This window comes from Strongylocentrotus purpuratus, unplaced genomic scaffold (assembly GCF_000002235.5).
Source record: "Strongylocentrotus purpuratus isolate Spur 01 unplaced genomic scaffold, Spur_5.0 spur5_scaffold_6, whole genome shotgun sequence".
Lineage (NCBI taxonomy): Eukaryota > Metazoa > Echinodermata > Echinoidea > Camarodonta > Strongylocentrotidae > Strongylocentrotus > Strongylocentrotus purpuratus.
Window position 1 is genome coordinate 5860282 of NW_022145612.1, and position 27368 is coordinate 5887649.

The following is a 27368-nucleotide window of genomic DNA, read 5'->3' on the forward strand; positions in this document are numbered from 1 at the left end:
CTGTACCCCACGCCAATAGTTTCCTGCAAGTGTCACAAAATAATAAGGTATACAAAAAAATGCTCATCGGACCTTAGTTAAACGCCTAAAACCCCTGAGCTTCCGGGGCCGGCTGCGCCGTCTCGAAGCCACCAGGGGCCTTAAGGCGGGCCCCTGAATGCTTATCTGACCGTAAGTTATTGCCTTAAACCCCTGAGCTTGCGGGGTCGGACAAGGTATCAAAATGTGTTTATCGGACCGCAGGCACGTAGCCAGGGGGGGGGGGGGGCGTAGGAAGAACGGTACAGCAAATCGTCTTCTTTCTCTCTTAATCTTATGAAACGTCAAAGCTTCCGCGCTTTGCGCGCGGGAGGGCGGGGGGAACCTGAATTCAAACGAGGATTCAAAGGCGAGAACTATAATACGAATCTTTAATGAATTAATGAAACAAAAGCTTCCGCGCTTCGCGCGGGATAGAGGGGGAACTAAATTCCTATGTGGATTATTTTCGAGAACGGTACAACGAATCGTCTTCTTTCTCTAATGATTTAATGAAAATTAAAAGCTTCCGCGGGAGGGGGGACCTGAATTCAGACAAGGAATAAGAGTCGAGAACGGTACAACGAACAGTCTTTTTTTTAAATATTTTGATGAAACGTCAAAGCTTCCGCGCTTCGCGCAGGAGGGGGAGGGGGAGGGGACTGAATTTAGACAAGGATTAAGAGTCGAGAACGGTACAACGAATCGTCTTCTTTCTGTAATGATTTAATGAATCGTAAAAGCTTTCACGCTTCGCGCGGAAGGGGAAAAACTGAATTCAGACGAGGATTAAGAGTCGAGAACTGTACAACGAATCGTCTTGTTTCTCGAATGATTTAATGAAACGTAAAAGCTTCCGCGCTTCGCGCGGTAGGGGAAAAATCTAAATTCAGACAAGGATTATTTTCGATAATGGTACAACGAATCCTCTTCTTTTTTTAATATTTTAATGAAACGTCAAAGCTTCCGCGCATCGCGCAGGAGGGGGAGGGGGGGGGGACTGAATTTAGACAAGGATTAAGAGTCGAGAACGGAACAACGAATCGTCTTCTTTCTCTTATGATTTAATGAATCGTAAAAGCTTCCACGCTTCGCGCGGAAGGAGGAAAACTAAATTCAGACGAGGATTAAGAGTCAAGAACTGTACAACGAATCGTCTTGTTTCTCGAATGATTTAATGAAACGTAAAAGCTTCCGCGCTTCGCGCGGGAGGGGAAAAATCTAAATTCAGACAAGGATTATTTTCGATAATAGTACAACGAATCCTCTTCTTTTTTTGATATTTGAATGAAACGTCAAAGCTTCCGCGCTTCGCGCAGGAGGGGGAGGGGGGGGGGGACTGAATTTAGACAAGGATTAAGAGTCGAGAACGGTACAACGAATCGTCTTCTTTCTCTAATGATTTAATGAATCGTAAAAGCTTCCGCGCATCGCGCGGGAGGGGGAAAATCTAAATTCAGACGAGGATTATTTTCGAAAACGGTACAACGAATCGACTTGTTTCTCGAATGATTTAATGAAACGTAAAAGCTTCCGCGCTTCGCGCGGCAGGGGAAAAATCTAAATTCAGACAAGGATTATTTTCGATAATAGTACAACGAATCCTCTTCTTTTTTGATATTTGAATGAAACGTCAAAGCTTCCGCGCTTCGCGCAGGAGGGGGAGGGGGGGGGGGGGGGACTGAATTTAGACAAGGATTAAGAGTCGAGAACGGTACAACGAATCGTCTTCTTTCTCTAATGATTTAATGAATCGTAAAAGCTTCCGCGCTTCGCGCGGGAGGGGGAAAATCTAAATTCAGACGAGGATTATTTTCGAAAACGGTACAACGAATCGACTTCTTTCTCTAATGTTTGAAAGAAACTTAAAAGCTTCCGCGCTTCGCGCAGAGGGGGGGGGGAACCTGAATTCAGACGAGGATTAAAAGTCGAAAACTCTACAACGAACCGTCTTTTTTCTCTAATAGTTAAATAAATCGTAAAAAATTTTCCGCGCTTCGCGCGGGAGGTGAAAAACTTAATTCAGACGAGAGTTTTTTTCGAGAACGGTACAACGAATCGTCTTCTTTCTTTAATACTTTAATGAAACGTCAAAGCTTCCGCGTTTCGCGGAGGAGGGAGGGGGAAACTCGCCCCTCCCTGCACCGACCCCCCCCCGCATTACGTCACTGTTGGTCACCATTACGTACCAATATTTGGCTCGCAAAATTTCAAATTTGGGCCCCCCCCCCTAAGAAATCCTGGATCCGCGCCTGCCCAAGTAGACATGTTAAAAAAATTACAGAACAGGGCTGGTAGAATTATTCTTTAATTTAAATCATCTGAACATAAACCAATTAGTGAAATTCATGATATTTTGAATTGGGAAATTTTAGAAAATAAACAAATTAGGCACAGTTATTTTTTGATGTATTAAATATTTCACGATTTGGCACCTGTATATTTGAAAGAGAAGTTTATTGTTAAGACTACAAACTATGCCCTTAGAAGTACTAATTTAGTTTTGCCTAAACCGAAAACACAGAATTGTAAGCGTACGTTTCTGTATCGCGGAAGTAAGAGCACATTTTTTTTTTTTTTTGCTCCCGAATATTTGAAAATCGTGCCGGCCACAAATTCGCTCAGTGGGGGGGGGGGGGGGGGGGGGGGGGGGGCACGTCCCTGTTTGCCAGTACATTTTTGACGAATTTAGGGCTGATTTCAATTTTTTTTTGGCCGGGGGGGGGGGGCACGTGCCCTCTGTGCGCCCACCCTGGATCCACCACTGGATTAGTACAAGAAGAAGTAGTCGCAAGTGCATGTTGCATCATTTTTTTTTTCATCTTACAGCTTTCGGTGAGGAACCGTGCGAACTTACAAACTAGGGAGCTCCACACCTTCGCGATCGTCCGCGGATGCCTTCCCGTCAATGTCACGTGCGATGATGAGGCGATGCTGTTGCCGAATCTCAATGACGGTTACCTGTATGAGAGATACACAAGTTGTTGTACAGGCAACGTCTGCAACAGCGCAGACGTCGTTTCATTTCCTGACAACATGGGCATCATTACATGTCCTGACAACATGGGCCCCATTACATCAGAGCCAGAGGCAGAGCCAGGTCCATGATCAGAGTGAATTATTTTTATCATTCTGTTCGACATCGAGTCACAGCCTGGGTCTTAGCTTCCAACCAAGTTTTTTATTATTACCTTTTTTCGTTTCCTTGATTTGTTGTTGCTGTTGTTACGACTGTGTGACGACTGTTGTTTTGTAATACTATTATCATTAATCATGTAGTATGACTCGTATAACGCTTGGAATGGTCGTGATTATTTGGGGGTGGGGGTTATTGTTAGCTATAACCATGGCACAATTATTGTAACGTTAATTTTGATAGATTCGGTCCGTGCTTGACGTAGACGCTGAATTTAGACGGGGAACGTTTATTTTTGTTTTAGCAATGCATTAATAATGTCGGTTATATATATTTGCCTCTAAGCAAAGGTGGTAGGTTTATGTCACTTTAGTTTTCATTAATTAATTATTGCTTGTATTCTCTAAAGATTACACAATTTGAAATATTTTTTGTTTCAAGTTCACAAAATGACTATGTTTATTTTCTACATTATAAATTACCTAAACATTATATTAGTTTGGTTACAAAGTATATACTCATTATCAGCGGTGCGTACCTAGGAATTATGATATCCAGGGCATGTATTAAAATTGCCCAAGCATTATACCAGCCTATTACCAAAAGGTTATATGGAACTATACATGAGTTCAAAATATGTTTCTATTGTTATTATGTCAAATTCATTCAGAAGAGATAAAACAGTCGGAGAGTCAGGCATCAATATGGTGTTGGTTATACGTATTTGCCTATTAACGAAGGTGGTAAATAGGTTCATGTCACTTCAGTTTTCATTAAATAATTATTGCTTGTATTCTCTAAAGATTACAAATTTCAGATATTTTCTATTTTATGTTCACAAAAAAATTTAGTTTAATTCCTACAGTATAAATGACCTAAACGTTTTATAACTTTGGTTACAATATATAATCGTTATCAGCAGTGTGTATCTAGGAATTATGGTGTCCGGGGCGCGTCTTTTTTTAAAACTTAACCTTAACCGATTTAATTTTGATCTCCACCACACCGTACCAACGCAAATATTCATATATTCAAATATTAATATGCAGCGCTAGGATGGCTAGGTTACGTCTAAAAGATTGATATTATGTCAAATTAATTCAGAAAAAATAAAGCAGTCAAAGACAATCTTTCTCATTCAAGCTATCGACTCCACCCAGCCTCGAACTAATTTCCCAATGCATCCATTCTTGAACCAACTCCATCCAGCATAGGACCAACTCCACAGTGTGTATCCAAAATTATACCCAACTTTGGTAGATTCCCATTTAAGACTAATACGCTGTGTGGCCTTAAATTATATATCATTTTAACGAATAAGTAATATCCTATTTAATGACACCTTATTCATAACTCTGCTACCACGCATGACTGAGCAGCTGCCATTTAAAAACAAATGGTTAAAATCATATTGTAGGCCTACCACGTTCGGGCTGTAGCAGCTAATGTAGATCAAAGGCCCTTATGCACTGTTATTTGAGTCTCAAAACATTTACTGACATATTTTCATTGATTTTGTGAATTTAAAAAGAAAAGGTGAAAATGTCAATTCGGACTTAAGGAAATGCTAATTTACAAGCACAATTTATGAAATTGTCTGAGTTATGATCACATAGTCTTGGATATCATTTTCATTAAAGTATACTGTCAATAACTTTGGTAATTTATCAACAATGTTTATATTCTTGTATTTACTCAATCTTTGAGGTCAGTAACAAGTTACTCTCTAAGTTTCCTTGTGCTGTTCGAGACACTAACCTTACACACCTTACACAACCTATGGACAACTACCCCCTAGTACTACTATCCCCTAGAGCAACCACCCTCTAGGATGACAACCCCCGGACAACTACCCCCAGACAACTACCCCCTAGGACAACTACCCCCTAGGACCACTACCCACTAGGACAAATACCCCCAGACAACTACCCCCGGACAACAACCCTCACACAACTACCCCCTACGACAACCATCATCTCGAACAATTACCCCCGGACAACTATCCTAGGAGTAGTTGTCCGGGGGAGTTGTCCTGGGGGTACTTGTCCTAGGGGGTAGTTGTCTGGGGTAGTTGTCCGGGGGGAATTGTCCTAGGGGGTAGTTATCCTAGGGGGTAGTTGTCTGGGGTAGTTTTTCGGGGGTAGTTGTCCTTGGGGTAGTCGTCCTAGAGGGTGGTTGCCCTAGGGGGTAGTTGTCCAGGGGGTAGTTGATGGGTGATGGTTATCCGGGGGTGAATGTCCAGGGGGTAGGTGTCCTAGAACCATACAACAGTTAAATGGCATGACCCACATTCAGTACATCTGCCCAGACAAGGTGATTTTGACAGCAATTTTTTTTCTTCAAAACCCTGGTGCTCAGTTATCCGTGGTAAGGAAATTATGAATATGGTATCATCAGACAGAAAACAAGCTACTCTTTAGCATGAAATAGATTTTAATGTTACATTAATTATAACATTTTAATTATAAGCTACCCAACTTGGGTATGTTGATTACAAAGGGGAGCATAATGTTTTCATAAGCCTAAAAACATGGAATATTTGTGTTTTAATATATTATGTGGTTTAAAAACTCAAGAATTATACATAGGGAAGTTAAGATAGAAAGTAAAGAAAGGAGGAAGACAGTCATAGCCATGCGCTATATAAATATTCTCTATTATTATTATAAAGAGAAGACGGGAACAGAGAGTGAAGAAAGAGAGAGAGAGAGAATGAACAGAGAGAGAGAGAGAGAGAGAACAACTAGAGAACAGCTAGAGAGAGGGGACAGAGAGAGAAGATAGGGTGTACTAATATGTACGAGGTAGAGAAGAAAGGGGAAGACAGTAAAAGGAAATAGAAGAGAGAGAGAGAGAGAGAGAGAGGGAGAGAGAGTGAGAAGAGAGGGATAGAAGTCAAAGCGACAGGGAGAGAGAATGAGGAGAGAGGACAGCTAGAGAGAGGGTGTAAAAGTAAGTATGAGGTAGGGAAGAAAGGCGGAAGACAGTAAAAGAAAATAGAAGACAGAGACAGGGAGAGAGAGAGAGAGAGAGAGAGAGAGAGAAGAAAAAAAAAAGAGGGTGTAAAACTATGTTTGAGGTAGCGAAGAATGGGGAAGACAGTAAAAGAGAATAAAAGAAAAAGAGACAGGGAGAGAGTGAGGAGAGAAGGTGATCGAGGAGAGAGAAAGAAGATAGAGAGCGAGGAGAGAAAAAGAAGATAGAGAGCAAGGAGAGAAAAAGAAGATAGAGAGCGAGGAGAGAAAAAGAAGATAGAGAGCAAGGAGAGAGAAAAGAGATAGAGAGCAAAGAGAGAGAGAAAGAAGATAGAGAGCAAGGAGAGAGAAAGAAGATAGAGAGCGAGGAGAGAAAAAGAAGATAGAGAGCAAGGAGAGAGAAAAGAGATAGAGAGCAAGGAGAGGGAGAGAGTGAGAAATAAACAATAAGGAAGGGGCAAGGATAATAGTAGACCAGCCTAGACATTTTTTCTGAAACTTTGGAAGGCATTTTGGGGTAATGCATGGCACCCATGCCAGAACTCTGTCAACAAATACCAAGGAATGATTGAGATATGGGTAGATGCTATACGCGCCATTTTTTTTTGCTTAAAATTTGAAAGAATGAGGGAAAAAAATGATTTTAATTTTTTACCAAATATACGTATTATCTGATAAAAACTTTCAATTAATAATTTTATTACGAGTCCGAAGTAATAAACATTTTTTATTTACATTTGAATGTGGGATATGTAAGGCGCAGTGAAACATAAAAGTGTGATTTTGTCAGAATACGGGGTTATGAAAACTTTCTATATTTCAATTTCATAAATCTGTCCATTTAAACTCTTTTTCTTGATTAAACATACAACATATTTTTGCACGCCACATACAGATCAGAAACGATTAGATAATGTGATGGAGAAGTTATTTTATGTTATTCCAAATAAATTGATGTCTTTTTCCAGCCAAGGATGCACATTCTGAGGTGGAAATACACGATATACATGTATGTACATCCACACCCAACTTAATCCTTAGTATTTTTGCAATAGTTTTAACATGATTGCTATGTATTACCCCCAAAATGACATGGAAACTTTTTCAAGAGCATTTTTTATGTTTGGATGGTCTAAAGGAGAGAGAAAAAGATTATATACATTTTCATACAAACTGAAATTACTAAGATAAGAAAACATTTGTCCATTGAATTCATGACACAGCATTTAATAAACATTTTCAAGAACACCATTTTATAAAAATATAATTTCAATGCACTTTCTGACAAAAATATTTAGGCATCAAAACACCTAGTACTGTTATAAGCACCTCAGTATTTTACTCATACATCTGTTTTGTACAAGGATATTATAAAAAAAAAACAATCTCATATCATTGCATTCTCGTAAAATATTACATGAATATCAATATAAAATCAGAGTTATTAGTTATTGGATGCTTAAATTTTTTGCCTGAATTCAACATATACATATTTTTTCACATTCATTGCATACAATATATATATTGCCCACAAATACTGATTAGATACACAAACAAAACATACCATAAAGCACCCACTGTTTACTATGAATAATAAATCCTCAACAATTATTAGGTAATAGAATATTGCAGTTAATGTTTTACATGAAGTGTGACAATTAGAAATGCAAAGTAATATATTTACCATATTGCAAGCGTAGTACAATTCAATAACCCAATGTGCATAAAATACATTAAACATGATTGATTGTCTAAATTAAAGTACAAGATAAACGTATTTAAGAATTAGTACTATCTGTCCACCTAAAACATTTAAAATAGCTACAACTTGAAGCAAAAATAAAAACAAAAATGTGAGACAATATATAAAGATAGTACTGAATGCAGAGTAGTGGGTGGTTGAAACAACTGCTCCATGTAATTCATGCATGCCCCGACCCCCCCCTCCCCCACTCAGTTTTATTTAGGGTACGCGTATGCATGTTCCCTCCCTCCCCACTAAGTCTAGTGTGTAAAGTCAATACGAGCCGATTGTGTGTTTATTACGAGCTGGACTTTGTTGCGAGAAATGTACCCCTTTACCGGAGACTTTAGGAACATGAATGCGGTCCCTCCCTTCCCGGAGTGGGGGGGGGGGGCGGGATGCTTGCCCAGACACATATGATGTATAACTTGAATTAATCACATTTCTTTACTACAATGAGTTCACATTTCTGTAGTTTAAAAAGACTTCCAGTACATAAAAATGCACTAAAAGACATAAAGATCTGTGCCTTTTTTCCTCATTTTTACAGCATATCACCCATGCTAGATTATATAAAAAATTGGAAGTTCTGTATCTTCAAGGGGAAAGTGAGAGCAAGATGGGACAAAAGTTGTTCAAATATTCCGAATTTAAATCCGATCACTTAGTAACTAATAAAAAGGCAAAGGCACATTCGCTCAATGATCAAGAAAAACAAATTTGATTGGAGCTACAAAAAAAATAGGTCTTCCTCCAAAAAATTAGCTTGTCCACACCTGCCACAAATAAATAAAGCATAATCAAAACACAATTTGTTTTAATTCACCTTATCCCGCACTTTTCGACAGTTAATAAATACTTTTCACACACTATTAGTTTCCTAAACTGACAGGAATTATTCATAACATTGCATCACAATTAATAAAGCTTGCAATTGTTTTTTACTATCTTTAATGTCCATTATTATTTTACCCAAACTTAACATGGATCTGGAGTTTCGGAACAGGAAATTCTTATCATTCCTGTCATCAAATTTATTAAAAAAGATCTGATATAATTGGTTTGTGGTTATAATACTTCAAGGTCGAAAAAACAACGACAATTTAAAAATCATTCTTGCTAGTCTTAATGATAGCACACATGTAGCATCTCTTCCAGAGATGTTCATATATTCAGTTGTCTTTTAAAGGTACCATGCACTTACTATTTTGAAATAGCCATGAAACTAATTTGAAGACTGATTGTTTTGGATTAAAAATCTAAAGAAAACACATCCCTGAATAAAAAATTTAAAAAATCTATATCAATTATTTAATTATAATACTGTTAGTTATTCTGTTCTTAAGTCTAAAAATTGCAGATATTACCACAAATCAAGGAAAAATTCTGAAGGCATATAATTGTCACTAGACATGTCTCTTGCTTCCCATCATTAATTGTTTTGTTGAGACATATTCTTCAGAAGCTAATTGTGACCTCCAAGCATCACTTATATCCCCCCCCCCCCTACAAGCCATTAAATGACTTTCTTTTTCTGACTGCAGTTCAAATTTCAAATTTGAATATTATTTTTCTCTGGAAATTAGCTTTGCTCACATTTTACATATAGATTTTGCATAACCTTACATACATATCTAAATATTGTAGCAGTAAAATGTTTTGAATAGGCTTGTGTGTATATATATATATATATATATATATATATATATATATATATATGTAAAGAAATAGTAGTTGTGCAAAAGGACCCAAGGAAAAATGTAACTTCAAAGTTTTTTCTTCTCTTTAATCAATGGCTGATTAATCATGAAAAGAATAGAGGTAGAGAAGAGATGGCAGCTCAATAATGATATTGATGAAAAATATATGCAACCATCATAAAAAAAGTCCAATAGAATAAATTAAAAGAATGACATTCACGTTCGTCTATTAGCTTCCAAGCATTTAAAAACAAAGTACACAACTAACTTAGTTAATGCGGTGGCTCAACATATGCTCAGGTGACATTTGCTCCAAGCTTTATTTCATCAAATATAAAAATGTAGGGTTAGGATTAGGGTTGCATAGGGTTTTATGTTATGTTCAGGGCTGGGTGCAAGTGCAAGATCTAGTCTTGAAGTTTGGATTTGGTTAGTGTAAGAAATAAATCATGAGGTGACTGCCACCATTGCAATTGTTATAAAGCCATCAGCATAAAACTATCAACATCAATGCTGTACTTTTTGAGGGCTCTGCAATTATCATATCTGGATTACATGGATTCATGTCTTGCACAAGGACATTATTCCTTGTCTGGGATTCAAAGCCTCAACATTTTGATTGAATGTCGAGTGAATAGACCACTATACCATGACACCATCACATCATGGACTATGCACAAACCCCTCCATTGGTTTGGTGACCTCCAGGGTTGCTGTCTTGAGTTGGATGACTTACGTCAAAGTCAAGTCTGTTGTAGTGTTCTTTGTAGAAGATCATGAGAGGGATACAAATAATTACAGATCCTAGCATCACCCAGTTCAACCAGTCAAAGTCTTTATCTGAAAAATTACAAAGAAGGAAAAAAAAATCCATGTTAAAACAATGATTTCTACAGGGTTAATATCAGCTCTGCATTGTAATTTGTCTTAAAATATTTAAAAGATATATTGTTTAGGAAATAATCATGTAAAGGATAACATTAAAAACATATCTTTCAACATTAAATCAACGCTCCATTAATCCATTACAGGTTTGATAACAGCCATGTATTCCTAACCATCATACCTTATTTCAAAGAGTTGTTTAATGAGTTTTTTTACATTACCTTACTGTCTTTATTCTTATTGAATACAAAAGGCAAGTTATTCCAACTATCACATCACAACAATAGAATGAAGAGGGTGTGACTGATTTGCCATCATAAGACTGCACATACAACAGGAGCAAATTTTATAAGATGATGACGTGGATCCTAATCAAATGATTGGCGTACATGTGACCGGGCATTTATTTAGCCTAACACGTAATTTGGATAATGACCGGTAATTATCCAATTCTAATGACCAGTCATTAGTAAAATCATGTTATAAAACATCACTTTATAAAAAAATAAAACATAATCTTATAAAACAAATAATACACATCATTTTGTTCGGGAATTAGTAAAATTACCCACACTCGGTACCCTTAAAACAGTCAAGAAAACACCCTCGGCTACCGCCTCGGGTGTGTTAGACTGTTCCAAAGCCTTGTGTGGGTAATTCTTACTAATGCCCTCACTGCTGTGTATTATTTGTATATTAACAAAACATGGAATTGTACATAGCTAGGATTTGCACTTTCAGGTAAAATGAAGAAAAGTTACTGGGACATTTCATACGTATGCAAGGGAAATTATACCTAAAATATAAATATGCTTATGACCAGGAATTTATTTTGCCTTATGCATGCCGTTGGCATTTTTCGTGACTGGTCAGTTAATCTTCTAGATAACTTGAATGTTCACTTAAGATCTATGAAAAAAGGATGGAATGTTAGTGTTAGTGTTGAAAAAATATGACAAAATACAAACCTATAGATGGGATCATCGGTAATATGAGGAAAAACAAAGCAAACAGATTATTCAACCAGGTCATCAGAATGGTGGTTGTCTCTTCACCGATTGGGAATGCGCTCTCTACAGTTATCTCAAAGAAGAGTGGTATGGTGGAGTTTAGGAATAGTCCAAATAGGATGACAGAGACATACAGGCAAGCTAGATAAGAAGAAAAAATACCAATAAATCTTATTAAATGTGTTTATTAATCTGCAATCCTGATGTAATTGAGATTAAATATATCAGCTGCACGATCCATTCATATTTCTGATTTGTTTTACATTTATATACGGATCGTGCGGCCAATCTAAAACTAATATTATGAATTATAATATAGGTACTTTTTAGGCCGTTTTTTGGTTTTTCACATATATAAGTACAATATGAATTTGTTTTGTGATTTAATCAACCAATAGCACTGAGAGGGTTGATAAGGAATTAACTTAAAGATTAAAGTCAACTCCAAAATTCTTTGCCTTTAAAGATACTATGTCTCTTTTGCAGCCACCCTCAAATTCTGTAGAACTTCGCAGTAATTACGAATATGTCATGTATATCCAATCTGTGAAATTTAAACGTTAGCAGTGTCCTTATATTCAAATTATGCAAGGAAACCCGTTTACTTGCTAGACTTCACTGTCAGACACTATTGTCAGTATTGAGTGTCTGACTGGCTTTTCCTTCTTCTTTGGTAATAACATACATAAAATAAGCTGTCAAGGATTTGTCTACTACAATAACCCACTTCTTGTCATGGCCAAAATTAAACTGATTGAATCTTTGTGCAGCATAAAACGTACGACCATGCAGTACAATGGTCTGAACATCAAGACTATTACTTATTGGCTCTATAGCTCCTAAGTCGATTTGACAACTAATAGTCGTTATTTTCCCACTTAAAGACATTTTCAAGCCCCATTTTTTTAAGGGGAGTTCTAAATTAGTATTATCTTTCAAATGCCATTAGAATTTAACCTTTTCATTTTTTGGTCTGCAAAAGGGACATAGTACCTTTAATAGATGCAGAAAAACAAGAGAAACAGAGCAAAACACATTTGAGTAAAATCGGATTACTAATCATGTCCTTCACTATTTATCGATTGCTTTATATAGTTTAATCCCATTAATTTCCCTTTTTATCCCCCAAAATTTGATTTCCCCATGCCTTTGCCCAGGTTATATGATTTGTATGATATTGCATGCACGACATTTCACAAAATCTTTTATGAACTTAGAAGAGTTGATACTATTTTCTGAATATTGTGTATTCATAATTATTGATTTTTATATAAATAGTTTATCAAAATACACATTTTTCATGATTTAACTGAGAAAAAAAACAACTCTATATTCATGCACCCACACAAATACATATTATTATCAATATAACTTGGATGCTGGTGTGAAGAAATAAGATTCTTAGGGGGGAAATGGAAAATTTGTACTATCAATATAAAGATAACAATTAGTGGGTAGTGAGGCAATGACGTCACAGACTCGTGAGTGAGTTGCCAATTTGTCTTGTGATTTTCACAGTTTTTCATGTCATTAAGAATTCATAACTTTCTTATTAGTTATCTGATTTTGCTCAAACTTTTTTGATTAGTTTGTCTGATTTTTCTGCTTCTTTTGAAAGTAAGTCATTTTTGGAGTGGACTTGCCCTTTCACAAATGCAATCAGTTAGCTAATCAGATACTTAAAGATAAACTCCAGTTTTGGTAATGCGATTGCATTGTGAAAGAAAAGGTGTGGAATGGATCAGAAACAGTTGATCATGTAGCATGTAAGTATTGGTGTGCACTGCAAGGTTCTGGAGACATCAAAATCATAATAAATTTGGCCGAGTCTTGGTAAAGTAACAAGCACTGTACACAGAAAGCTATATATTGGACAACACACATGGTGTCGGGGCTATAGTACTACCTTGATTTCCTCGTCTTTCTATGCTCGTTACTCAGCCAGTATACATTTTCTTCCAAAATTGTTTGGCACATGTCATTTATTTGTAATCTTGAACATTCAGTATAAGTTTTGTTCGATTCTGTGAGAATTAATTTTCTTTTCTTTATCAGAATTGGAGTTTATCTTTAATGTGTGGGAGGAGATGAACTTATTTCTTCCCTTCTGCTCATCTTCTCAGGGCTATGCAGCCTATCACGAAAATGAGCTAAAGATTGCAAGCGATGCGCAGAAGATTAATGCAATTTATTGAGATAATAGCATTAAATGTTTTCTGAGTTCCATGGTAGTATTGTGGACTTTCTGCATGTACATTCTTCAGTGACCACCTGTATAGAAAGGTCACCTGTCTCTAAAGACTGTGTTATTTGTTTACCTTGAAAATGAAACCTCATTGAAACCTGTACTAAAGGTACCTGTACTTAAAGTCCACCTGCTTTTAAAGACCACTTTTCTTGTCTCCCTTTAGCAGTCTTTATATACAGGTTTCACTGTACTAAAGTCAGACTATTATCATGTACTTACGTAAGTTGAAAGGAATGTAGTCATTGGCGAGGAGGATAGACCAAGAGAGAGTTGTACAGGATGCGACGATCAGGATGAGGAGGATGGGTTTCATCTTTCCTGTGAAATAATCTGCAAATCTGAAGCAACAAACAAACTAATTAGGCCACTTAAAGCCACCGAGATGTGTCTGTGCTCTTCGGGGCTGGATGTGCCCCTCCACCCCCAATTGAAAACACAATGTTGAATAATACCTTAAATACACAACTCCAAGAATTCTAGGAATATTCTGTCACCTGTAAGTCAAATTTCAATTGGTAGTAAATCAATCTCACCAATAATTATGCCTATTGTGTTCTGGAGGTGCCTTTTCAGGCCACTGCATTTTGTTAAGCATGAAACAACCTGATGTAATCATATAATACAATGGGTAAACTCTTCATGCACTACCATCAAGGGCAAAAGTGGGAGGGGGTTGGATTTAGAAGGGGGCACAAAATCAAATGTCCCCCACCCCCCGATGGCTGTCATGTATGAGGATCGCATACTATATCCCCATCCACAAATAACAAAAATGAAGTATTCATCATCTACAAACGTCGTCAGTTTTCACACTATTCTTCCAGAATGGCACGCCAAGATCTTACTGCAAAATATGAATAATATTTGATCCAAAATCTTCAAAAATGATCTCCTTACCTTCCTGTTACTATTCCCCCAAATAATGCTGCTAAATTAGTGTAGCAACCTATCCAGCCACATGTAGTCTGTAGAATAAAGAAAATAAAAAAATTACAAATATCACACAAAGTTTGGTCCTTTTCTTATGAGTAATGCAACAGTCACACTTTCATGTAAAGCCTAGCCTAAGCACCATGTAGGACCAATTTTCTATTTATAAATTTCAGCATCATAAACCCCTAGTAGCTAGGGGCTCAATACAGTAGCAGATGTAAGCCACAAAGTAGCCCCGCACTCCACAAATTCAAATCCTCATAAGAATTGGCCATTCTGCTGAGAAATTTCAAGACAGAGGCTACATAATACCATGTGCAGCCACATGAAAACTATGAAACAACGCATACTGCCACTGTCACATCAGCCCAATAGAAGTGGGCAAGGCTGAATTAATGATTTTCAGTCTACCTAGCCATGTCCTGCCCAACTAAACAACTGGGGCCTGTCCTGAAGTGTGACTTTAACATTATTTATAAAATATCACTACATGAGAAACCAAGCTCGCCACACTATTAGCACAAGAAATCTGCATAGTGGATCTGACTTATGAATGATAAAAGATGAATGATGAGCCGATATGAATTAGAATTGACAAGAATTCACCTCTACTATGAAAGACAGTGACAGTTGGACAAGAAATTCTATGACAAGAATCATATTTCACAAAATACTTCTTCATTCAATTTATCATAAAACTTAAAAGGTGACTAATCAAATACAAATATTTCTTTTTTAAATCATACCTATATAACACAATTCAGAAATATGATATACAGTTTATAAGCTTCATGATACCTATAATTCCTGCCAAAAAGGTGCTTCCTTGGTGAAGCAAGGATCGATGCAACCACTGACACTAGCACTGGTGACATTGAGATGGAGAGCAAAAGAACAAGGTGTCCAAGTTGCAGCAGAGTGTGGGAGAAGGGGTGTGACTTTCTTTTCATGTTGCCTACCCCCACTCCTCCTCCTCCTGTTGTCTCCTCCTGTTGTCCCCTCCACCCCCCCTTTGTTTTGCCATTATTGTGAGGAAACATACCCCCATTCCCATAGCAACGCCACTGCTTCTATGTATAATATTCCATTGCCATATACAGAGCTTATCAAATAAAATTAATTCAAATCTGATTCATAGATATTGCTGAAGTGTGGACAGCCAGAAGGCTTTTATCTCATATCAATTGAATTCAAGTTAACTCCCTTTGGCTCTCTACAGACTATACTTTGTTTAAACAATGAATCTGTGCTCAGCTTCGTAATAACAGCTTTAGATCTGGATTAAAAAAGTAGTGTAATACAATATGATGATAACCCCACATATAGGAAGCCAGAAGCATTCTGGATCAAATTAATCAAATGAGTTCCTTCCTACCTGGTCTACATGGTCATTGTAAATGGTGACCATCTGAGCAGTCCATCCACTGTATGCACCACTGGCGGTGGCATAGGCAAGTGCTGGGATCCAGAAGGATACTTTCCTTTGATAATAATAATAATAATGATAATAATGTAAGATAAGATTTGTAAAGTGCCAAATCAACTTGAAATCAAATGCTCAAGGCGCGCTAGTGCAAAAGATCAAACAACATATATACAAAAGTACCATTAAAGTAGGATACAACATATGAAAGTGAGAAAAAAAAACATAAAGTACAATTAATTATAAGCCAAATCAAAACTAATACTCTGATAAAACAAAATTGATTTTTAAAAAATGCATCCATTCGTTCATTTCTTCGTCAATGCATCTACCCATTTACCCATCCATCCATTCATTTATTCAGTAGTAGTAGTAGTAGTAGTAGTAGTAGTAGTAGTAGTAACAATAGTATTGGTAGTAGAAGTATCAGTTGTAGTAATAGTGGTAGAAGTAGTGGTGCTAGTAGTGGTGGTAGTAGCGGTGGTGTTGTTGGTGGTGGTGGTTGTGGTGGTGGTGGTAGTAGTAGTGGTTGTAGTAGTATCAGTTGTAGTAATAGTGGTAGAAGTAGTGGTGCTAGTAGTGGTGGTAGTAGCGGTGGTGTTGTTGGTGGTGGTGGTTGTGGTGGTGTGGTGGTAGTAGTAGTGGTTGTAGTAGTATCAGTTGTAGTAATAGTGGTAGAAGTAGTGGTGCTAGTAGTGGTGGTAGTAGCGGTGGTGTTGTTGGTGGTGGTGGTTGTGGTGGTGGTGGTAGTAGTAGTGGTTGTAGTAGTGGTTGTAGTAGTAGTAGTAGTAGTAGTAGTAGTAGTAGTAGTAGTAGTAGTAGTACTATAGAAGTAGTAGTAGTAGTAGTGGTGTAGTAGTGGTGGTAGTAGCGGTGGGTTGTTGGTGGTGGTGGTTGCGGTGGTGGTGGTGGTGGTGGTAGTAGTAGTGGTTGTTGTAGTAGTAGTAGTAGTAGTAGTAGTAGTAGTAGTAGTACTATAGAAGTAGTAGTAGTAGTAGTAGTAGTAGTAGTAGTAGTAGTAGTAATTTTAGTAGTAAGTAGTAGTAGAAGTAGTAGTAGTAGTAGTACTAGCAATATTGGTAGTAGTAGTAGTAGTATAATTAGTACTACATGTAGTAGATAGTAGTAATACTGCCATCATCATCATTATTATTATCATTATAAAGGAATATTGTCAACAATAAACATCTATAGTTATACTTTACTTAATATTTGGTCTTATCCAAACTTTTATTGGGCTTTCAAGTGATAAAATCATTAGTGATTCTAAAATTGTTCCTGTAGTCTATGACACAAGGGCAAACTACCTTGGACATGCCCAGATATAGACTCACTTGACAATAGCGATAAGCCCCGACTTCATGTCTTCCCTCTTAGCAATGGCTGAGGCAGTAGGAGGGGTCGGAGGTCGGGCAGGAAAGCGGATCAAAGCTGCTAAATACAGCAATGCAGCTGCTCCAAACTCTGTGAAAAAAGATAGGAAATACACCAATTAAAAACTTATTATCTCTACATTTCAAAACTAGATTACAACAGAAACATATACAGTAGGCTTGTGGATGCACCATGTGAGAGAGAGGGAGGATTGAGGAGTCCTGAAAAGGACTCTCAGTAATCTTTCTTGAGGGTGTGTAGTCCTGAAAAAGGACTGTTGGTGTAGTCTTGAAAAAGACTGTTGGTTATCTTTCTTAGCTTATAGTTCTCCTTAGATCTATTAGCTAAGAAAGATAACCAACAGTCTTTTTCAAGACTACACCAACACTGCTTTTCAGGACTACACACCCTCAAGAAAGATTACCGAGAATCCTTTTCAGGACTCCTCAATCCTCCATCTCTCTCACATGGTGCATCCGCAAGCCTACTGTATATCTACATCACCATGCAAGCTGATACTTACAAGCAGCATCTAACAGAAACATAATTTTTTTTTTTTTCCTAAATTCACTATAATATGTCACTGGATTTTTCAGAGAATTTCCTTGACTTTTTCTGAATGTTGGGTTGAAACAGTCAGCCAACCCATTTTAAATTCCTACCACTTCTTTACTCACCTATATACATAAGTAATCGAATTCCTTGGAGATGTTTCTGAATATCATCATCTGGAAGAAGAAAATAAATAAAACAAAATATCTAATGGTTATACATATGACTCTTTTTGTAATACGGGTATACAATACATTCACATTTCCTGACAATATATTCAATCATTATATTATAAATGTCCTAATCATTACAATGTCTACCGGTATAGGCATTGATACTCTAGTCACACTATTAAGACTGACAGCAGACCGAGCAAAAATATATTACTCCAAATGGCCAAGAATCAGTCTGTCTGTAATTGATTTGGCGGTGTGACTCAGGTGTCAAATCAAAAGATAACCGATTACATGGACCATTCAAATCTATGCACTTTGGGTACATAAATACAAATTTTGATGATAAAATCTTGATGACTCAGCAGAATCGCAAACAAATTACAAAAATATGTTTTCTCCTTCTTAGCCATTTTCAGTGGTCTTTTTATTCTAAGTTACATTTACCTCTACATTATGAGCATGGAAGACTTACATGTACTGCTATATTTGCAGAGTCGAAAACAACCTCCTCTTTGTGGATTCGCAAAAAAATTGTCAACAAAATTTAACCCATTTTATCCCTAAAACATTCACAGAATCTGCTTTAAATACTCTGTTTTGGCAAATCAAATACAAATTCACAAAAAGTACTGTGCTTTTTCCCAGATTTGCCTGAGGTGAGGCTAGTTGCACATTCTTTTTAGAAATACACAACCCTTTTTCATGAAATTTCTTGGTGTTAAAAAGACACCCAAAAACATATTTTTTTTTTTTAAATTAAAATCTGCAAACACTGAAATTAGTGCTGGGAGTTACAGAGAGAAAAGGCTTGGAGCGGAACCTGACCGGAAAATTTGCAATATATTTTTTGATAACCGGAACCAGACTGAAACCAGAAAAAACAGGATTATCTGATATGGTTTGACCTGCAAGTTATGGTCTCCAGGCCAGCTTGGCCGCTTGGCCAGGCCCCCACTAACTGAACTGATGTGTCACGAACTTGCCCCAAATCACCCTTTCTTGCAAAATTTCTAACTATCAAATACAAATTCAAAATAAATTTACACCACCATCAATAAGCCTCACCTGTATGATCATACTGGAATGAAATATTTCCTCCTTGTACTGTTAATGGAGATCTATTGGGAAGAAAGGGAACATAAACATTATTGGTACAGTGTTATAGTGCTGTAGTATAATCCTGTATTCATACGATCCAACCTCCTTTTAAAGAGGGCAGGGGGGGGGGAATCCTCGTAATACATACACGTACAAATTACTGGTATTCTGTTTAATCTAGCTCAAAAATGAGCCATTGTTTTGGTTTTGACCAAGGCAATTAATTTGATAGAAAACAGTATACTTGCATATATCTACAATCCAACAGGACTACTATTATAAGTATTATCTTGAAATTTGGACAGAATATTATGAAAATCAACATAAAAATGAAAGCTGTATGCAAATGCTCATGCATTTCATCCAAGCATTTTTGCTGTACGAGTTTTAGAGCATTTGAAAATTGACCCTCAAATAATATACATTATATGTACCATAAAATACTTTCCCACATCCGAACATATATATATATATATATATATATATATATATATCAAGAATTCTAATGGTTAATACAATGTTGAAAGCAGGTACCGGTAATCATTTTCTTCCTTTTGACCCCTAATAAAATATGTTAAATCTCCTTCGTTATCTTAAATAGTGACTCCATGACAATACATCAGGCAATGCAATTGTCTTGAACATACTGAGTTGTTGTCGCATTGATGTTGATGTTGCCCACGATCTCTGGCCCAAGGACAAAGGATACTGCTAGACCCAGGAAGGGCAAAGTAGATGATAAAGCCGTAGCTGTGGTGCGTTCGTTAGCTGGAAACCAGGTGGCAGATATGGACGTGACGGCTGCCATCAGGATCGGTCCAGCTAGTCCGATGAAGATGTGCCCAATATTCATTGTCCTTATGAGGAAAAAAAAATGAACAATATTACAATCACCAGATTAGTCATGTCTACCAATCCATCCATGCATGAAACAATAATCTTAATTATTTTTCGCAATATTTCATATTTTGCATACCGGTAATATAAATGGTTCTTCCTATCGCCACAAATTTGTTTTCCAGCCAATAGTAATGTAGATTTCTATACAAAGTAAAAATCCAATGCATGGAACAATAACTGCCTCACTATTTTCTTAACATTTTTACAAATAATTTTATCTGACTTTGAATATTACTCCTTATAGTTGTAAAAGTTAACCATAATTTTTTTATTACTACATTTGTTTGACTTAAATAAGCACTTCACTGAGGGATGACACATCTTAGGGAAAGGTAAATAGCATGATCAAAAAATTATCCAGTAAACTTTACACTTTACAACCATCACAATATGCATCAAGAGACGATATTGAAAGCATATGATTGTTCATGTTCATACCATTTCATCATAGGCACAGGTACAGGGATTGAAAGCATATGATTGTTCATGTTCATACCATTTCATCATAGGCACAGGTAAAGGGATTGAAAGCATATGATTGTTCATGTTCATACCATTTCATCATAGGGACGGGTACAGGGATGCACCTTATACCAACTCCAATCACCAGCAATCCTCCTGTAAGCAGCACTGCTACACGTAGACCTACAAAATACCATCAAGTCATGACACTCATTGTGTAGGCTACAGCAAACTATTGTGCTTAAAAGTAATGCAAAGTTTTGGGAAATTTTGAAAATTGGATGGATAGTAATTCTTTATAATTTAGATATACCGGTACTTGGATGCCCCTGAGGATGTATTATAAGCACTAGAAAATCTAGTCTGTAAAACACTTCTGCTTTCGAGAAATTGAATAATCAAAAATTTACCGGTGCTCCCGGTAAATTTCAAATATTTCAAATAGCGCCTAAGGCCATTCCATGTACGTAGCTGCGACCACGATAATCTTAAAATATGCAGTTCCGATATATAATTTCCAAACGGGAATGCAAATCGGTCGATTGTAGTCAAGAAACATTGTTTTAAGGTTAAAGTAATAACAAGTTCATCCCTTTAGACTCGATTTCAACCGTGACAATGATCATTGAATATTGTTAAATCGCATATGCTTCCAATATGTTCATTTGAACCAAATTCATGACCCCATACCAAAACTTTGTATTACCTTTAAGGAACATTTTCATGCAACATCAAATCTATAATCATACCTGCTTTAATAAGGTACACAACATTTGAGCATACAGAAACATCTGGGCCCTGGGGCCAGTTTCTCGAAACCATTTTAAGTATAAGTTCATGGACATCACATAGAAATGTAAATTAATTGTATAACATATATTTCAAGATGATATCCACAAAATCCTACTTGTGAAAGTTTTGAGAACTAGACAATGAACACTTTTAGAAGTATTAGAATTATTATGTATATAATTTTCAAGAGCTACATTTAGCGTTTGGGTTCTATGTTTTTGTCTTAAATACTTTTCTATCTCTCTGAATAAACGTCATGATGTAGATACATGCATGTATCTATTCCTGTATCTGGAGAAAAATATGTAGATTATCCATATTCTTGCATGGGATCTGCCTTCTACTGCAACTACTGAGACAATACCAAAACACGTACCGGTATTGAAATGAACCCTGAAGAAAGAAAAAAAACTATCCACAACAACATCTTTATAAAGAATTGTTGAAATAGACTCACATGATTATTTAAACGAAATTGCTCAGACTTACCTTTTGCATGTAAAAGCCATGAAAAGAAGAAAGCAGATACAAGAAATGTGATACAACCCCAGTTGGCAAGCAAAGCAAACTGACCAGGCCCCCATTGTAGGACTATGGATGCTAAAGTGCAAAAGAAGAACATTTCTTTTCAATTTTTAAAAAGGGATTCCACTGATTACATATTTGACATAGTATGGCTTTCTCTTGTCTGTGGCATTAACACTTGAGAATAATAATGTGCTTCTTTAAACAGTTACATTTTCTATAAAAGGAAATATTCCAATACCAAAGCTGTCTTTAATAAATGATGATGATAATGATGATGATATTATTTCGTGCAATACATTCATGTATAACAGTCTTTAACCATCACAATATAATGGGTACAAAATAATTCAAAGGAACTTGAATTCATCAGAATACAATTAGACATCCTACACATACCAGAGAGAAAACAGTATATACTACCCTCGGTATTTGCAATATGGCGCACCACCTACCTGGTGCAAAAGACAGGCCTAAGTTAGCAATGCCTCATGGGAAATAAATAATCAACATTACAAAGCCAGAAGTAGAAAATCTCAGGGCTTTGAGTGCCTACCTAATTCTTTAATAAAATTGACATTTGTCAGTGGAGTCAGACGTAGTCTCAGTGGAACAACTGTTGATATCAGACACTGAAGCTTTCAGGCTAACCTATACTATACATTTAAATTATGTAAACAATATATGCTGCATATTTTCTTGCAATACATGTATTTGTAGATTTTCGTTTATAGTTCTTCCCCCCCCCCCCCCCCCCCCCGGCCCCCTCCTTTTTTTGCCATGGGTTTTATCTGTGGATGGAAGACAATGCTGCCACAGCAGCGCAAATTTTATGTTGATCCCAGAAGTTGAAAATTGGCCTAACTGTAGCATCCGATAGGTGGTGCACTGTATTACGAATGCTGAGAATTCAAATTGCATGAGATTCTTTTACCTGTGTCTTCTATAGGTCCCCAGGTATTCCATGCCAAGCATTGGAGGAATGCCATCAATGAATACACACCCAGAACATACCACCTCTCAAGGTATACATCATACTCCTTATTCTTTTCTAAATGTCCATTCTGATCAATGATGACAGGTCTCTTTGGATCCAGGATAACTGTTTGAGGTTGAGATATGGTATTGATTGATGTACCGTTGCCATAGAGACCTTCATCTGTCTCAGTGTCTTGGGATAGGAGATGTTCTCTGTCGGAGTCAACTCCATTTGATTTGGTAAACCCGGACATAATTCCAGGATTGATATGAAGCGTGATCCGACCAAGACTAGTACTGATGAGACTTAACAACGATCCAGGGCATCTGAAGAGTGATGAAGTGGTAGTGGCATGAGCTTTACAGGTGCGTAACCAGTTAAAATTCCTAAAAAGTAACAAAAAAGGTATTGTTACTCTGAATTTGAATTTGAATATAAATGCACAAATGCACAAAAGTAAAATTAAAAGCATAAAAAACAGCAATGTTCATCTTTCTCAATCTTGGATACCCCTAAATTTATATTTGAAATACCCAACACTTCTTGACACAAGAGAAGTCCAGGGATGGGTGAGCAGACCTTAGCTAGTGTATGCGAGTGTGAATATAGCCTCTTGTCGATGCCCTCGCGCAGTTGGAGTCTCTAAATTCTGACGAGCGAAGCGAGTCAGAGAAACCGAGGCGCTTGCGCGGAGGGCCCCTTGACAAGTGATCTGAATTTCTTATGTTTTACTTTGTTTGGCGAATATTCCGACCCAGCAGAGTTCGGTGAAAGTCATCCAATCAGAGAGAGCTACTATGACGTAATATCTACCGCTCTGTGCGAATTCCTTCCGTGAGAACGAGACTGGCCGCCTAGTTGTAGTCTGCAAGCACAAACCCTGGTCAGTCGTAACAGAGAGTGTGCACTATAAGACTACCATATGCCACGTACTATAGCTGCTCCTGACCTATATTGGTACAACCAGTAGGTACCAGTAGATAGCTGGGCTAGGCTTCTCTCAAGGCACAATGATTTTTTGATAAAGTGTCAAATTAGGGTCTGTGCTTGCAGACTAGCCTAGTTGGGCAATCCCGAACACACACATACACACACACAATCGCTGCGGTCTAGACATGCATAATTCAGTTGGAAATCGGGTCTCATGAATATATAATTCAGATCACTTGTCAAGAGGCCCTCCGCGCAAGCGCCTCGGTTTCTCTGACTCGCTTCGCTCGTCAGAATTTAGAGACTCCAACAGCGCGAGGGCATCGACAAGAGGCTAGTGTGAATAGGACTTTTTATGAGAGTGTCCATGGTACAGGAGTGAGAATAGGAGCATGAATATGAATGAGAGTGTTTAAGGGCAAAGGGCCTGCTTGCTCATTTTTTGCCCCACTCTTGTGTCACCTCACAAATTATTTTAAACCTGACTTAATTTGTCTGTTATTGCCTTAGTCATATTGGTTATGAATTTTGTTATGAATTTTGTTATATACTGTATATTATACTTTGTGAGGATTTCAAACCACATTTGTATGTATTATTGCCAATATTAATTGTTCATAATTCAGCCATCTGTCTCCGTAGTGCAATTATAATAAAACCTTTTTAATCAATGACCAGAATACATACTAGTACAACCCCCTATTTACTTTTAATGTCTAGTACTAGAGGAATCACATGTTTTGTGGTGGACTAATACTTGTTGTTATCTCATGGATGTTACATAATTTAGTTTCAGAGCAAAGTTCACAGAAAACAAGGACAAGGTTCTATTTACACAATGACTTAAAAATCTCCAAATAAACAACTTACTTTTATCAAAGAAAAGGAGAACATTGTATATTATCTTTAGATTGTAGAATGAAAGACTTCATTGTTTTGAACCTAACCGTGCAGCAGCAAGGACAAACAAACATATGATTACAAAACATAGACTGAACAATAAACCGAAATTGGATTGCACCATGGCATCATTAGGCTTTATGGGGGGAAGGGGGCTATAAACTATTACTATTTTTTACTCCGTAATAGTCAGTCCATGCCACGGTAAAGTCTTTTTAAAGATAGTAGATTTGGGCACCTTGATTTAAAGGTAAAGACCAGTATTGGAAACGCCCCAATTTCAAAAAATGAAATGGAAGCTCTCATTACCAATCATGTGAAAGAATATGTTTTGACTAATACATGATGATAAAAATTTGCCGGGAAACCGCCTACTAATTCATATATTTGGTAAATTTGTTTCTCTCATGGTCTGTGAGAGATATAGGGTAGTCCCATATACATCTTTCTGTGTATAGTGCTTGTAACTTTACGAAGAATGGGCCAAATTTCTTATCATTTTGATGATTCCAGAACCTTGCAGATGCTAGATGCTAGATGAGCAACCTTTTCTGATCGATTCCACAACGTTTCTTTCACAATGCAATTGCATGACCATAACTGGGGGCCGTTTCTCGAAACCGTCATAACTACAAGATCAACGACATCTCGCCACTGTCGCGCAACTTGTCAGCTAAGTGTTTCACGAAGCCGTCTTTGCCAAGATGAGCGACAACTTCCGCGACAAGCGAGTTGTCACTGCTCCGAACCTGTCATATCTTTTTAATTGCTGTGAAGCGCCATCACAAGTCAGTTTGTTGCCATTCCATGGGCCGCGAAATGGACGATTAGTTTCACTATCATTTTGAGAAAAATATAGACGAGTTCGGTACGTAATTCTCTGGGATGCGAAATGCAAATATACAAAAGTGAGAATACAAATTACACAGAAACTTTAGAAAGCTGAATATATAAACATAAAATCACAAATCGTTAAACTATAACATATAAATAAGAGAGGTAAGAATGTTACACACCGTTTTCCATAGTCGATCCATAGTCTTTTCTTAGGATACCGTCATACCTTTGGGGCCTATGTGCATTATTATTCCCTCTCTAATTACTTCTTCCAAATTATCTTTTCAATATCAAATCAATTATATAACGAGTATTTATGAGACTCTAGAATAAAAACTGGCTGAGAAAAGACATTTTGCCTAAATTCCTCGTCACAATAAACAAAAAAGTACGTATTGATAAACTATAACATTACGGTATCCTTCAACTAACTTTTGATTCGACTGTCAAAAAAAAAAACACTCACCGGTTTTTCTTCAATTTAAGAATCTTTACAGAAATATGTAAATCGTTTGATGATGTAAATATGATAATGACACTATTTGTTATTTATTTTAGGAGAATTTATATGTATGTATTTCTTTTTGAACAATTTTAGCCCCAAAACTTGTTTTGGGTTATTCTTGATAAATCAAATGGATCGTGACAAAGACTATGTTCTTGAGCTGCTAGTATCGCGATATATCGATATCATGTCTGTCATTGCTTTGTGAAACGGTTTATCCGCTTCATGACATCTCCGTAGGTCGCCGACAAAGATATGACTATCATGGAGTTGGTTTCGATAAATGGCCCCCAGGTCTTTACCTTTAAAACTCCTTTATGGTAAGAGTTCCTTTTGGACCCCCCCCCCCCCCCCCCACGAATTTGAAGGGGAAAAAATGGGTATGACTTAGAATTAATAGAACTAATAATAATATAGTATATAAAACATGGGAAAGAACTTTATATTATTTTGTCTATAAATGTCACACCAGCAACACATAGTCGTCAATGCTATTAAGGTTGCGTGAACAAAACGGGCGGAGCCCTACTTTGAGCACAACGTAACGGCTTACGGGTCGCTCAAGCAGGTCTGACTCTGCAGAGTTGGAGAAGCCGCGACGCGCTCCGCTGGCCAAGTGGCTCAGCTCCGCAAGTGCTGAAGTGTTCATCATGTCCACGGAGTGTGTCTCATCAAGGATCTTACTCTTACTCTTAATCTGTATTAATTTGTCCATGGTTAGACAGGCAACACAAACTAAGTATGAAGGAAAGTTGAGACATAAAACTCATTACTATTTCGTCTTACCATATCGCCAAGCCAAGTGACCTTTCCCAACTTGAGTTTGAGGCTTCACAGCTAGAGCAATGGTCACGTTACAATAACAATAACAATCACGTGATTTTCTGTGAATTTAGAGATTGTTTTAATGCAAGAATAACAATTTTATGGTGTCTTCAAACGGTATCATTCGTAACTGAAATGATATGGTATCCCAAGTTTCTGAAATGTTCTAACGGATTTGAGTCATTAATTCTTATATATTAAGCACTTTATTAGTATGGAATATTGTTATTATAGTGATGACTGTATGATATCATCCAAGGTAACCTTTAGTCCATCATCTCAGAGGCGTAATATCATGGATTGGCGTGGCAAAATTGGGCGTGACAGGAGCTTGCGGCCGTTTTTTTTTTTTTTTTTTTTTTTTTTTTTGGGGGGGGGGGGGGGGGGGTTTATAGCTTTGAAAATGAAATTTAACTAGTTGATGTAAATTTTACCTAAATT

The 27368-nt window shown here is 37.1% G+C and overlaps 1 protein-coding gene across 1 annotated transcript; it reads right to left on the reverse strand.

Annotated features, from left to right (window-relative positions):
* Positions 1 to 7331: 7331 nt before the first annotated feature.
* LOC100888036 (solute carrier family 49 member 4 homolog) lies at positions 7332 to 26988 on the reverse strand. Its single transcript, XM_030972492.1, has 13 exons — positions 26889 to 26988; positions 22886 to 23316; positions 21916 to 22026; positions 20727 to 20817; positions 19920 to 20129; positions 19240 to 19292; positions 18124 to 18174; positions 17407 to 17536; positions 16025 to 16130; positions 14614 to 14681; positions 13936 to 14054; positions 11427 to 11609; positions 7332 to 10413 (listed from the first exon to the last, which is right to left on the reverse strand). Exons 2-13 carry the CDS (start codon positions 23181 to 23183, stop codon positions 10244 to 10246), a joined length of 1590 nt encoding a protein of 529 aa, XP_030828352.1. The 5' UTR covers positions 23184 to 23316; positions 26889 to 26988; the 3' UTR covers positions 7332 to 10243.
* Between the last annotated feature and the right edge of the window lie 380 nt (positions 26989 to 27368).

Excerpts from the sequence above, each read along its gene's own strand:
- LOC100888036 (XM_030972492.1), bottom strand. The coding sequence starts at position 23,183 with ATGTCCGGGTTTACCAAATCAAATGGAGTTGACTCCGACAGAGAACAT. Across the intron at positions 19,293-19,919 it reads ATCAATGCGACAACAACTCA|ATCTCCATTAACAGTACAAG; the intron begins GTATGTTCAAGA and ends TCTTCCCAATAG. Across the intron at positions 14,682-16,024 it reads ACAATGACCATGTAGACCAG|ACTACATGTGGCTGGATAGG; the intron begins GTAGGAAGGAAC and ends TTTATTCTACAG.